Raw genomic sequence first — 15,355 nt, forward strand, 5'->3', positions numbered from 1 at the left:
TAGTAGAGACGGGGTTTTGCTAAGTTGGCCGGGCTAGTCTTGAACTCCTGACCTCAAGTGAACCTCCCACCTTGGCCTCCCAAAGTGCTGGGATTACAGGTATAAGCCACTGCACCCGGCCATGAGGATATAAAACCACCTGATACCAAATGAGGTATGCGGCTACAGAAGTCCTAGACTTCTTTCTTCTCTAGGACAGTTTAAATTGCACTCTATGTCTTGGAATTTGTGAGCAAGGTCATGATGCCATGCCCTGGCACTTGATCAAGGGTGGCTGTGTCTGAAATGACCTGCAAATATGCCAACAAAGGCAGCCTCTGCATTCTGCTCGTCAGTTATCTGCGTTTGTCCTATAAACATCCTTTATAATTGGAAACAGCTCTCCTGATTTCAGAGATCTGTAGAAATGGGGTCTCGTGAACTAGGATTGCTTCTAGGCCAGGGATTTTCAATCTGCAGGTCTATAAAGTAGATGGGGGAGGGTAGGAAGAGTCAGATCTTTATTTTCACTATCATTTAACTGAAATTAAACATGTTTAGGTATGATGAAGGTAGAAAACAAGCCACAGCAGTATTAGCCATACCTGTGACTTTGACACTGATAGAAATCACATATATGTTCATGTCACATCATTTATTGCAGATAACTTTTTAAAAAATCATTTATAATTTTCATTACTTTGATGTTTCAGTAGTTATTAGAGCCACTACTAGATCTTGTAATTTGATGTGTTAATAAAGCAACAGCATAGAACTATGTCACATATTTGACTTTTGAAATATTTTGAAAACTGTGCTGATGATATTGAAATAACTGTATTTCAGTATATTTTCTTCTTTTCAATTCCTATGTATTTTATTTTATGCATTTAAAGAACATTATTCTAGGCCGGGCTTGGTGGCTCATGCCTGTAATCCCAGCACTTTGGGAGGCAGAGGCGAGTGGATCACCTGAGGTCAGGAGTTCGAGACCAGCCTGGCCAACGTAGAGTAAAACTCCGTCTCTACTAAAAATACAAAAATTAGCTAGGTATGGTGGCACACGCCTGTAGTCCCAGCTACTTGGGAAGCTGAGGCAGGAGAGGTACTTGGGAAGCTGAGGCAGGAGAATCACTTGAACCCGGGAGGCAGAGGTGAGCCAACATTGTGCCACTGCACTCCAGCTGATCAATCAAGACTCCATCTCTCAAAAAATAATAAAAAAATTATTCTAAAGGAGGAACTTAGGTAAAGAAGCTCTGCTTTAAGTCAAATAAAGAGAGAAACTTGGTTTAGACAAGAGGCAACATGGGAGTGTACACACAAAGGGATCCTACTGACAGTCATCCAAGCTGTCCCTCTGATCCCAGGGCTGAGACAGATGCTCAGCTCTGGGAATTGTCCAACAGACCCTCTACAGGCTGATGACTTCATTCATGAAATCTGATCCCTGAACAAAGACTCATGGGATAGTGAGGAGTGCTGCTTTAATAATTTAGTCATTTCATCAAAGACATTGGTATTAGGTGACCCCAGGAGGAGTGAAGACCTCTCTATGTCAGATGCTTGGGCCCCAGGGAGTTGGAAACCAGGAAAGCACACTTCTGTTCACGGTTCTTAATCTTGGCTCCTTTATGATAAAAATTTCTCACAATTAAAAAAAACATTGTAGGCAGAGGGTTACTGATCCAACACTGACATCCAGTGTAGCTATCTGAACCATAGGGTCTGCTCCACTTCCAGGGATAAAACTAGGCTCGATTTACACTAGAATATTTAGAAGTGTGTTTAAATGACACAAGTCAGGGCAATGTGGCTTATGCATTCATTTTATTTTATTTTAGAGATGCGGCCTCGCTCTGTCACCCAGGCTGGAGTGCAGTGGCGCGATCGTAGCTCACTGCAGCCTCGAACTCCTGGGCTCAAGCAATGCTCTTGCCTTAGCCTCTTGAGTAACTAGGACTACAGGCACGTGCCACCACTCCCAGCTTATTCATTCATTTTAAGCAATTCTACCGATTGCCTTTCTTGCATACTTTTTAGGCTAACAGTAAAACCTATCTTTCTAGAGGGTAGAACGAGGTTGTGGGTTACTGTTTCCCTTGTTCTTGGCAATTACCAACAATTCACACCAGGACAGATGGGATTCGGCAACTTAAGCAGGTTAGTGAGTTATACCTCTGTGTACTCCTTGTAGCTCCGATTGATCTCTGTCAGACTCTCCCGGGCAGCTTTGCTGGCAGGGGATGTTGCGAAGGCTTGCTTCATTTTGCTGGCACCATCCTGGAGGCGTCGCTGGATACAATAAGCTTCATAGAGTTCATCTACCTGCCAGAATCAAAACAGGAAACAGAAATAAATGTCAGGCTTGAAAGAAAATACATAGATCATTGTTACATGCTTAATTTACTTTATATTTCTGACCTCTACAAAGAGAATCCTGTAGAAGTATTATCCTTTTACATAGGGACCAACCGTTTTTATTGTAGCCACTGTGATACATTTTGTCTCAAAACAGATTTTGCTTTAATCCTGTTTTCAAATTATGCAAAAGGGAAATGCCTCTCTTGCATTGTTTGAGGCTATCATTGGAGTTGTTTAAAATGACTCCTAGGTGACTTTGCGGGTCCATGGGTGGACTGTAAGTATTAAATAAGAAAGATGAGAGCCTTCTGTAAGTATTAAATAAGTATTAAATAATTAAATAAGTATTAAATAATAAAAATAATTAAGTAAGTATTAAATAAGACTGTAAGTATTAAATAAGGAAGATGAGAGCCTTCTGTATATAGAACAAACACTGAAAGGGTTTGTACAATTTCATACCAAAGTGAAAACTTTGTAGTATCCTAGGCTAATATCACTTTAAGAGGTAGTGTCACAATATTAGGATTTGTAATCCTGATATTTACATATCCAGATTTAGTGTTTCATAAAGTAACTTGGGGATATATATTGAAGATAATTTTTGTAAAGTCTTGGCTCAACTGTAAAGAGAAAAAGTTATTCTTCAATTAGGGTAAAACACAATTGTCTAAATATATCAAACTGAACACTTAAGAACTCAACTCTTTCATGTAAATTATATGACAATTACAAAAAAAGAAGCAATATAAATGAACTTGTCTTTTGCTACACATCTACACTTACGCTTCTAAATAATAACAATATACCCTTTTCAAATGACTATTGATTTTATACTCATATAAGCCTGATAATCAGCTAATTCTTCTAAGGCAGTGATTCTCAATCAACCCAAGGCAATTTTGACCCCCAGGGGTCTACTGGCATCTAGTGGGTAGAGGCCAGCCATGCTGCTAAACATCCTATAATACAGAGGACAGCTTCCTGCAACAGAGAATTATCCCCAAATGCCAGTAGTGCTAGGGTTGAAATTTTTTTTTTTTTTGAGATGAGGTCTTGCTATGTTGCTCAGGCTGGTGTCTAACTGCTGGGCTCAAGTGATCCTCTTGTCTCAACCTCCCAAGTAGTTAAGACTACAGGTGCACCTCATTGTGCTTAGCTGAAAAATAAAACCTGTTCTAAAGTTATTCCTAATGATATTTATCTCTATAAGTCTGGTACTATCTTTAACTGACTGCTGTTAACTACAAGAATTTTCAGGCGGATAACAAACAACAATATCATCAGGCATTGTCAAAAGCTAATAAAACCTATTGCTTTTGGGAGGCACACTTACCGAGCACTATTTGAATTTTCATTTCAGTATGAATTTTGTTTCTTCAAAAAGGAAGCTTAACTATAGATCCAGAAGAAGGTGGAGATGTATATACCAGGTTTCAGAGTTTAAGAGTCCCCTTTTGTTCTGAAGGCAAACTTTTGGCTGCTCACTAAAAAGCATTACTATAACCTGTTTGAGGAGTACAATTTTCCATAATTGCTTTCTCTACACAGATATCAATGACACTTAGCTTAGAATGCAAACATTAAGAGACTAAAAATTATTCTCTTGATTAAAGGATTCTTTGTTGCTATTTACTTCAACAATGCACTCAACTCTGCTGAGAAGAATGCCCAAACTGAAAAGAATCATCTTTAATCTTCAGGGTCAATGGATTTATCTCTGATTAAGAGAGAGATATAAGACTCAAGGAGTGTCCTATCTGCTGATGACATCTTTTGGCTGATGGTTGGCATAGAGTGTGGTTTCCATGCTTTAAAGCTAAGCCTCATCTGGTGAGCTTGTTAAAATGCTGATGCCCAGGCCCCACTCTGAGATGCTGATTCAGTAGGTTAGGGCTGGGCCAGGAATCTGAAATTTTAAATAAACATTGCAAATTGTTCTGATGTGGGAGATCCCCACAAAACTCTTAGAAACCCAAGTGCTAATATCTCTTCCAATGCAGGTCAGGCTATGTCACCCATGTGGTCTTCTGGGGAACTGCCCCTGCAACCCTTTTCCCTACTAGTGGGTACGTCAAAGTTTCTGAGCTTGTTATCCTTTCAATAAGGAGACAGTGCTCACAGGACCATCGGTATAGCCATAATGACTTAATCTATTACTTTGTGTAGCGAGAAAGTTTATTCTTTATTTTTGCTTATATATCAACCTATCCTAGTCAAATGGAATTAAACTTTTGGATAAAGTATACCTATGTAGTCACCTTAGCAGAAAGCCATTTGTAGGCAAGCATTTATCTTATCTATCAGTCAGCAGTGGCTCATTAAATAAACTGATTAATTGAATCATTCAATTACATATAATTTGTTAGGCATCTGAATATAAGATGTTGCAAACAGAAAGAGTACCACTGACCTTTGAAAACCACTGGGATTGTTGTATCTAACAACCATTGATGCAAGATTGATAAATATACCCTTACCTAATACTGATTGTTTTCTTGCTGTTTTTTGAATTAAACAATAATATGTTAAAGCTTGCCTGCCACATAAATACCTTCTGATGGGTGTCATTGTTTTATTTATTGAGCTTAGCAGAAATAGGAGCAATTTCAGATTTGCCTAGGTAGTAAATATCTTTCAAAGCAAGAATGTACGAAGGCAGTAGCATATACATGTGTATCCATACATACAAATCATCCTAGAATTTTAAACGGAAAAGGATTCTTAGGATCATGTAGATCAAATCTGTGCACCTCCCCAGCTCCACTTCACAGAGTGGAAAGCCAAGATTCACACAGATGACATAGCAAGTGAGTATGTGGCAGAGCTGGGAATAGAACCTAGGGCTTCTGACTCTTAGAGAGATCTGCTAAAACTCCCAGGCTCCCCACTTGGAAGAGAGGCTGATGGATACAGACAAACAGGAATTGATAATGGTGTGATTTAGCTGCCTCTAAAGGTAAATATTTTCTAGCTGGCAACAATAACTCCTGATAGTGCCCAGAACAAGAGGGTGATAGCCTCACTGGAGCACCAGTGAACTATAGAGTTCAGGGCTGGGTGTCAGGGACACTGACAAACTAGTGCACATCTAGGGGAGAGGGATAAAATGGCACCTGAAAACCATGCCATATGAGGGAGAGTGGAAAGAGCCAAGGGCTTGAGAGAGATTGAGGGAGGCGCTGAGACAGCCGTCTTTTGGTAGTTATAAGGCCTTCATGAAGAAGTTTATAGGGCACCAAGTGTTATGTGGAACCAGAGTGTAAAGTTAGGCAAACATGAAGTTTTTTGTAGGGTTAGTTTGATTGATAGTTTATCTCTAAGCACACTACACTGAGGCTGGAAGTAACTGTGCCTGTTACTTAGCACTTAATAAATGTTTGTGGAACTGAGGTAGAGCCAAAACTGTGCTGGGCCACCAGGCCTTCCATTCTTGTTGTTCCTCCATCTTTGGTGCCCACTTGATGACTTAATTGCTAGTCAGCTTAGGAGTCAATTGGATAGGAAGTTCTCCATGCACTAGATACTACGCTCAGGCCAAAGGTGTATTTGATTAGCAACAGAACTGAAAAACAGGCAACGAGAACAGGAATTTCAGTTACCTTACTTATGTGAAACTCCAGGCGTCTCATGTATCTTTCAATTGTTTTAATTTGCTGGAATTAAAAGAAGTTTGAAAAAGTACAGTCATTTATAGTTCAATTGACTTAGGCTTGTGAGAATATCTTGATTATATCATACTCAAAAGTATTAGAAAATCCAATATATTTCCCCTTTCCTTCTATCTTTGACGCTATTTTAGAGATTCTCTAATACCAATTTGGATTTTTTTTTTTTTTTTTGAGACGAAGTTTCGCTCTTGTTGCCCTGGCTAGAGCACAATGGCACGATCTCGGCTCACTGCAACCTTTGCCTCCTGGATTCAAGTGATTCTCCTGCCTCAGCCTCCCAAGTAGCTGGGATTACAGGTGCCCACCACCACGCCTGGCTAATTTTTGCATATTTAGTAGAGACAGGGTTTCTCCATGTTGACCAGGCTGGTCTTGAACTTCTGAGCTCAGGTGATCCACCTGCCTTGGCCTCCCAAAGTGCTGGGATTACAGATATAAGCCACCATGCCTGACCCTGGAAATTTATTTTTTTAATATTGAATAAATATTCTGAGATGTGAACTTGAATTAGTTATCGGAATCCTTGTGTTTAACATAAAGAAAGGCCAATCCAATGGAAGTCATTAGATTCTGACAGAACAGTATCATATTGGAGTATATTTAAATTTCTTCATAATAATATATTTTATCTTCTAAGATTGGTTTTTTTTCCCATTCACATTTTAGTGTCTCTGAAATTGGGGTGCATTTTACAATTGCTACTGGCAGACAGCTGCCTGTACAAGATCAAAGATAATCATAGTTGTTCATGTGTCATCTCTTTGAGTTGTAATTATTATTATATGCATTTAATTGCCTTTTAAAATGTCTTCAAAAAGAACACACTATGATTCAGCATTGAAATAAAATTATTGTGCACATAGAAACGCATGGAGCAGCATCGTATATAAATTTTTTTAAAAAGAAAGAGAAAAAAATCTGTGTCTAAATAGACCTAACAGTTTTCTTGATAACTATAAAATACAAATTTTAGGTGAAATGAAACAACCGTCAGATTTTAACTGGAATCCTTTTTTTCTCTTCATGGCACATGAAATAATGGTGCATTTTCTAATCAACAATGACTCAGATTAGATGAAGTATAGTGATTTATATTCAGAGACAACACAGGTAAAGGCCTGCAAACGCTTGGGAAGTTCTTAAACTTATAAAACCACTACAACCCAGTGGCATTTTTATGGAAGTGACCTTAAACACTTTATTTAATCTATAGATCACAGTACTTATTCATTATCCTCATTAGACAAAAGTATGCATTTTTCCAGGATTCAAAAAACTATCAGTTCTCTAGGATTTTACTGTCTCTAAGAGGGTCTCCTATTGACTTCTCAAGGATGCAGAGTTTTATTTTTTGAGACCAGGTTTTGCTCTCTCAACCCAGGCTGGAGTGCAGTGGGTGCAATCATGGCTCACTGCTGCCTCGACCTCCCGGCTTCAGGTGATCCTCCCACCTCAGCCTCCTGGGTAGCTGGGACAACAGGCACACACCACCATGCCTGGATAATGTTTTGTATTTCTTTTTTTGGTAGAGATGGGATTTTGCCACATTGCCCAGGCAGGTTTCAAACTCCTAGGCTCAAGTGATCCACCCACCTCGGCCTCCCAAAGTGCTGGGATTACAGGCATGAGCCGCCGTGCCCAGCAAGGATGCAGAATTTTTTTCTTATTAGCACCCCAACACAGAATGGCAACTTACCTTGTCTAGGTCATACAGCACACCCTACAATAAAAAAAGGAATATCTGCATTTAAACATCATCCTTCAAAAGGTTACGCATCTTAACAGAATGATTTAGCCCACATTTCCACATTATCTGTGGAAATAATGATCAGCCCTACAAAATTCTACTGGATGTTTTACTTTAAAAGAATAAAAGCTTGGGTTATTTTGCTTTAAAAGAATAAAAACTTGGGTTATTTAAGTACCAGTAAGAGTACACTTAAGAGCTGACATTTATTTACAGTCTGTTTCTAGCATTGCATGCCATCCTCCCTGCCCCTTGGGATCTTTAAATTTTTCACTTGCTTTGAGCGCTCCCGTCCTACCTATTGAGGGGCATGTAAATTCATGGTCATTAAAAAAAATTTAAAATAAATGGTATGAATACAAAACATAGCAGTAGCATATGTGTTTAAAAATACCTGCCTCGCTGTCTAAACAAATAAAATTGATATTTAAGATGAGTTTTTTTTTTTTTTTGAGACAGAGTTTCGCTCTTGTTGCCACGGCTGGAGTGCAGCGGTGCGATCTCGGTTCACTGCAACCTCTGCCTCCCTGGTTCAAGCGATTCTCCTGCCTCAGCCTCCCGAGTAGCTGGGATTACAGGCACCTGCCACCACACCCAGTTAATTTTTGTATTTTTAGTAGAGACAGGGTCTCACCATGTTGGCCAGGCTGGTCTTGAACTCCTGACCTTGGGTGATCCACCTGCCTCAGCCTCCCAAAGTGCTGGGGATTACAGGCGTGAGCCACCACACCAGGCCTTAAGAAGAGTTCTTGAGGCTGTGATAAGCTTTTCTCAAATTGTTTTTAAAGCCAGCTCATTTCTTGTGTGCTCACAGTATCATAGTACAATCAGTGCACTATCCTTGTATCCTCCAATTGAAGGATTTTTATGGAACATGAGGTCTTGGCAGAAGCCCCTGCATTCGTTCACCGTTGTTTTCCGGGAGGGACATTTGCAGCTACTGAGGATGGTCAAGGGCATTCACCAGCTCTGAAAGCCCTGACACAGGGGTTCCACATAGATGCAGGCAATTTATATTCTAACATTAGTAGAACATAAAAATTTTTAACATCGATAAAGCCTTGAATCTCTAAGCCTTTGAAAAGGACAACAGTATACATTTGGGCACATTTCCTACAAAAGAAAAAGGCAGCAGCTATGAATGTCTAGCTGCACCTCCTAGGAATATGTTGAGTTTTCTTGGGCTGATTTCTTGAAACAGTGAGGTATAATATGTAAAGTTGAACAAAATCATTTAAAATAGTGTAGACATTAGAACCACCTCTTCAATCACGCAAGTCCTCACAGATTCATTAGAATACAAGAAATTTGCAACATAACATGTACTTGATCTGGTCTAAGAACTCTAACTTCTCATGGTGGTTACACCTTTGAGCCTCTTTTCCCTCTCTGATTTTGCTGATTATATTTTTAAAAAATTGGAGACATAGTAAAAGTTCTAGATTCCAAATTATTTATATTAATTTTTTATATTTTTTAAAAACAAAGACGGGGGTCTCACTTTATTGCTCAGGCTGGTCTCGAACTCCTGGCCTCAAGCGTTCCTCCCACCTTGGCTTCCCAAAGTGTGGGGATAACAGGCATGAGCTACCATGCCTGGACCCAAATTCTGTATGTACTAATAATATGCTAGGAAAACTTCAACTTTTCATTTCCTTATAGTATTTGGGAGGGTGGTAGAGGACATTAAAAATGTTTTTCCTGATTATAAAGTTTCATGAAGATATATATTTAAAAAATGATCTCATAAACATGCTGGGAAAATATTGAAAAGTATTAAGTAGAACACATTAAGAAGAAAACATACCCTTCTTTTTCCTTCTAAGACATACTGGGGAATGCAGATAGTACTCTGCCCCTTGGATCTGCTTTTCTTAAACGTTCCTCCCCAGCCCCATCCAGTAAAAGAAGCTATTTGGCTGAAAAGAACAGTGTTAACATCATAATGATTGGATAGTACCTACCAGGCGAGAGTTTCTTTTCATATCTTTTAACTGAGCTGTCAACTTGTCCAGCTCCGTCTGGTGAACCTCCAGATATTCACTGCAAAGATAAGACAAGATGTAATCGTAATCTCTGTGCCTGTTAAGTGGAATCTGGTGCTGTTGCTGACTTTTCCTTCTCAAAGGGGATTAAGAATTGAACTTTGCTCTGTAGTTGGGGAGGAGGCTTCGTATTTTCCCAATCTTTCAACATTTTGAAAGCTCTAGCAGTGGCACTGGATACTATCCAGCTGGGAAAGTGGAAAAGGAGAAAAAGGCTGAAAGTTGAGAAAAGAAAAACCAATGGGGAGGCAAGGGGCAAGATGTCTGTAGAGTCAGCCCTGGCTCTGGCCTCACAGAATTCTATCTAGTCAAATAGAACAAATAGTGAACGTCCCATTGCACACTAGGAAAGTCTTATTCTGGGTTCACAATCCCTGTAAGATATCAGGGAGGTTTCAGAACCCTTCTTCAGCAGTCTCTAGAATGGATATGCCTGTCCATCATTGTTTAAGTGAAACTCAATACTGCACAGGGTTCCAGGTCTCCATCAATATTATGAATATGATGTGGAATACCAATATATTTCCCATCTCTGGGACTTATGTCAGGCTTCCCTAATTGTGGTACAAGAATAAAATACCTCCTACAGAAATAGACATCTAAAAAATGATCTCATAAGACCAGTTTTTCTCTGACCCCTTGGGTCTTTCCTTAAAGTACATTATCAGGTTCAAGTTCTTACTCAAGTCCATTTTTCAAGGCCCTGTAGACTTCTTCCACCCTTTTAGGTTGAGGCTCTTTGGGGGGATTGTTGTTTTTGTGTCCTAAATTGTGCATTTTCTTCAGTTTGGCCTGAGGCTTCTTGAGAGCGGAGGAATTTTCAATAAAGGAGTTACACCTATGGAAAGAACAGAAGAAATTGTGAGGATTGGGCATCCAAAAGGATTTGACCAAAGAAAAATGTCTTCTATTATTTACTTATTTGTTTTAGAGATAAAATCTTCCTCTGTCATCCAGGCTGCTGGAGTGTGGTGGTGTGATCATAGCTCACTGCAGCCTTGAACTCCTGGGCTCATGAGCTCAAGTGATCCTCAGCCTCCCAAGTAGCATGTGCCACCACACCCAGCTAAATAGTTTGGTGTTGTTTAAAGAGAGGGGGTCTCACTTTGGTGCCCAGGGTAAAGTGCAGTGGTCTGATCATAGCTCACTGCAGCCTTGAACTCCTGGGCTCAAGTGGTCCTCCTGCCTCAGCCTCCCAAGGAACTGGGACCACAGGCATGCACCACCACGCCTGGCTAATTTTTTTTTTTTTTTTTTTGTAGAGATAGGGTCTAGCTTCAGGCAGTCCTCCTGCTGTGGCCTCTCAAAGTGCTGGGATAATTTTTTAAAACTTTTTTTGTAGAGATGGGGTCTTGCTATGTTGCCCAGGCTGGTCTTGATCTCTTGGCTTCAAGCAATCCTCCAGCCTTAGACTCTCAAAGTGCTGGGATTACAGGCATGAGCCACTGCACTTGACCAAGAAATGTCTTTGTAATCATCTTGTGTTCACACTAGTGTCCTTTGCAGAAGGTAATGTTCCCAGATCTGAGCCATCCTGCATTTAGTTTCTTAGTATTAGATTCATTAACTGCTGAAACCTGAAAGCTTTGTTGGGCAGAGGCTACCTAGAGTCAAAGTCTGGCTTCAGGGAATGTGTATTCTGAGTGAAAATGTATTGCTTTTCTAAAACATCATAGGAAGCTAAGGGCAAAGTGTTCCAGGTGGACATAATAAACAGGCAGAAGAATTAATCCAACTAAAAAAATACAGGCACTATGCAATTTTAGGTACAAGTGTCTATGAAATTCAACGAGGATGTGAATAAATCCTTTTCGATAAGGGACCATAAGCATGACAAATAGCTAATTCTATATGACATTAAAATACATGTAGCTTTTTTTAAAGCTTTATTTTCAGGAAGTAAATTACTGATTAGGTATAACTTATAAAATTTCAACATCTCTAGTAGTGCCAGGGATACAGCTTGCAGCGGTAAGATGGATATCTGATAACTTAAAACCAGAGTGCTGATCTAATTAGGAGATGCAGAGGCTAGACCACTCACTGACCCAGCTATCAGTAGGAAAGCCGAGACCTCCGAGGCCGGAAGGTGCCTACTGCACCCCTCCCAGGTTAGTTATTCGTTATACTCTCTGCCATCACTGTGTGCACAAATGGGACAATACAGGTCAAAGCACATAGGGCCCCTCAGAGGGCAAAGACCTTTATGATAACAGAAAAACTGAAGATAAACTTGGTTACATGTTGCTTATTCATTATCTGTTCTTTCTTTCTTAAGTTCCCCTAAGTTCTGTTTCAGATGAGAGGAGATTCAGGAAACTAGAAAAACTAACTTTGGCAACCTCTGTCTGAATGACATCTGCTCCCCAGAGTCAATCTGCGGAAGCAGAATCATTATCCACTGCATGATTTCATAGCAAACATAGTCTCCAAAGTCTGAATGCAATGGAAAATGTGCTTCAAAAAGGGGTGGAAGGAGGGGTAGTGAGAGGTCTATGCATATATCACTAGTTTGTCCTAAATCCTCAGCCATCATCCTTGCAGGAGGAATTCTAAATGATAGAAAATGAACTATAGCACTTAATTTTTAGTACATCCTTTCCATGAAAAAGATTAAAATAATGGGGGGTGGCAGGGGGGTGGTTTGACGAGGCTGAATGCACACAGACCCTCTTCACAACATCAAAGTTCACTTCCTTGACAAGCTGCATCCCGGGAGAGAACCACACAGTACTTGCCTGGATCGCCTTTCCTGGAGGCCGCTGAAACCCGCGAAGGACTGGCTTCTAATGATCCCATTGGGCCCTCCAGGCGAAAAAGACTGGGATCCTACCAACATGATTTCCGGGAGTCTGGTCGGTAGTCCTAGAAGACAGTGGAAAGATCATGACAATTTATAGGCAGGTTCAGACAGAAGATGCACTAAGCTTGTCAACAATGATAAAGGCTGTAAAGTAAGCCATGAGACTGTTAAGTGCTTGTGAGGTTCTTTATTATGGAGTGTCCTGAAGACGAAGGGTTCAACTCTCAAAAGAATAAAAAAGATACCCATCTATGGCCAGGCGCGGTGGCTCACACCTGTAATCCCAGCACTTTGGGAGGCCGAGGCAGGTGGATCACGAGGTCAGGAGATCGAGACCATCCTGGCTAACACAGTGAAACCCCATCTCTACTAAAAATACAAAAAATTAGCTGGACGTGATGGCAGGCGCCTGTAGTCCCAGCTACTTGGGAGGCTGAGGCAGGAGAATGGCGTGAACCCAGGAGGCGGAGCTTGCAGTGAGCCGAGATCATGCCACTGCACTCCAGCCTGGGCGACAGAACAAGACTCCGTCTCAAAAAAAAAAAAAAAAAAAAAAAGATACCCATCTACCTAGATGAAAATAAATATAGCTGGGTGAGGTGGCTCACGCCTATAATCCCAGCACTTTGGGAGGCCGAGGCGGGTGGATCACCTGAGGTCAGGAGTTCAAGACCAGCCTGGCCAACCTGGTGAAACCCCATCTCTACTAAAAATACAAAATTAGCTGGGCGTGGTGGCACATGTCTGTAATCCTAACTACTCAGGAAGCTGAGGCAGAAGAACTGCTTGAACCCAGAAGGCGAAGGTTGCAGTGAGCCAAGATCACCCCACTACACTCCAGCCTAGGCAATAAGAGCAAAACTCTGTCTAAAAAAAAAAAAAAGAAAGAAAATAAAATAAATATAAATTACACAAAATTGTCCATCACTTTAGGTTTCCTTCAATAATTTTTTTTTTTAAAACAAGGTTCAACCCCACCCTCAAAAACATGAAAACTGTTGCAACATTTATCTCCATTCAACAACAATAAGAACACACAAATAGGCCAAGTCAAAGCTTCAGATAAGTCATGCATCAAACTGAAAACACAGTCAAGTCTTAAGGCGGCATTCTACACCTAGGGGTCATAAAGCTAAAACACCAGGTTTCTTTAGAGATGAACTTACTTAAACTAGTTCTCCCTTTCTATCTTTAAGAATATTCTGAAAGCTAAGATTGTGCCACTACTGTGACAGTGCAAAGTAAGAAGGGTAAAGGGAGTGCTCACAAAAGATGTGATAATCTAGGTTAGATAAGAACACAAGGGCGGTCGGGGGGAAGGTAAGAGGAAAATACAGCAGAAAGCGCACAACCTGTATTTTAGTCTTTTGCTTGGCTTTTGTAAGGACTTACCACAACAGACCAAGAAGCATTGTCAAAACACAACTTCAGCTGAACAGAAGCCCAGGGCTAGTTCCCCCAAAGGATGAACCTGGAACTGTTAGGTAATTCTATTCCTTTTAGATCAGGAGGAGTCAAAGCTCATACCACTGTCTTAGCAGGTGACTTCAATCCAGAGAGGGGGACAGGCTAGCAGGAAAAAGGGTAAATAGTTACTGCCCAGATTGAAGACTCCGAAGTGGGCAGACACCAAATCGGGATGTTTGCAGAGTGTCGACAATTGCCCTTTAAAGACTCAATGAAAAAGAAAGAAAAGCTAAAAAACAACAGCAGAACTCTCTGGTAGTACAACCAGATGTAATGGAAAGACCAATTTCACTAGACCTTCCTCAAAGCTACGTGAAGCAGCTAAGCAAGGAAGGCAGTTTGAGCAAGTTACTTTCCCAGAGAGGGAAGGACAAACAGCCTCCTCCCCCATGCTGCTGCAGGTTTTTAAATCCCCTCCCTCCCTCTCCAGGAAAGAGCAGCCCTGGAGTTTGTATGCATTCTTGTGAGGTACAGGTGCTGACTCACTTGGCTACAGGTCTGGCAATCGGCTTGCTCTTTCATTTGGGTGAGATGCAAATCCCACACTAGCTGGGGAGGAGCAGCTTACATTTTAGGGCATTCTCCAGAATTTTAGAAGTAATGAAGAAGTACGTATGACCAGTAAAAGTAATATGTAGGGCACAAATGGTTAGACAAAATGCAGGTGCAGATAAGGTTCTCTCTGGTTACTTCTCCCCAGCCTCAAGGCTCAAAAAACTCCTAATTCTGTTATAAATAAATTTTTGATGCCACAAGGAAATAGCACTCGAACATAAATTTAATTTTCTCAGCAAGGCAATTTTTACTTCTATAGAAGGGTGCAACTTGCGAATGGAGTAATGGTGAGAGCACACTTGGACAGGGGAGGGGCAGGAGTTCTTATTTCTGAAGCAGGGCCCTACTGCTATGTTGTTCCCCTATTGGATAGGGTTGGACCGCACAGTCTAAGCTAATTCTGATTGGCTATTTTAAAGAGAGTAGGGGTATGAGCCACAGTGGTGGAGTGGATAGTTTGACAGGAAGGACGGTTAGGAACAGGTAACTAAAGGTGACTTAGGTCAGAGCAGGTGACCAGGGGTGACTCAGGTCCAACAGGTGACCGGGATGAGTCAGGACGGAGCAGGTGACCGGGGAACAAATGTGAACTACTGATTAGGACAGGTGGGAATGCTGTTTACTGAAACTAGGAGCAAGGAGACGAAGAGAACCAGAAAGTTAAACTTTAAAATGGAGAATCAAAGAATAAGAGAGCTGAACGTACTGACATACTGATTATTTG

The 15,355-nt window shown here is 40.8% G+C and overlaps 1 protein-coding gene across 11 annotated transcripts in view; it reads right to left on the reverse strand.

Moving 5' to 3' along the window:
- RIPOR2 (RHO family interacting cell polarization regulator 2) overlaps positions 1-15,355 on the reverse strand; it is a 236,046-nt gene that overhangs the window by 54,778 nt on the left and 165,913 nt on the right. For all 11 annotated transcript variants that reach the window (XM_054490714.2, XM_054490703.2, XM_063665880.1 and 8 more), the window contains 6 exons: positions 12,545-12,671; positions 10,489-10,644; positions 9,726-9,804; positions 7,711-7,734; positions 5,946-5,999; positions 2,158-2,307 (listed from right to left, as the gene is read on the reverse strand). In XM_054490714.2, the coding sequence (XP_054346689.2) occupies positions 2,158-2,307; positions 5,946-5,999; positions 7,711-7,734; positions 9,726-9,804; positions 10,489-10,644; positions 12,545-12,671 (590 nt within the window). The remainder of the gene's footprint in view (positions 1-2,157; positions 2,308-5,945; positions 6,000-7,710; positions 7,735-9,725; positions 9,805-10,488; positions 10,645-12,544; positions 12,672-15,355) is intronic.

The sequence above is a fragment of the Pongo pygmaeus genome, chromosome 5, assembly GCF_028885625.2.
Source record: "Pongo pygmaeus isolate AG05252 chromosome 5, NHGRI_mPonPyg2-v2.0_pri, whole genome shotgun sequence".
Taxonomy (NCBI): domain Eukaryota; kingdom Metazoa; phylum Chordata; class Mammalia; order Primates; family Hominidae; genus Pongo; species Pongo pygmaeus.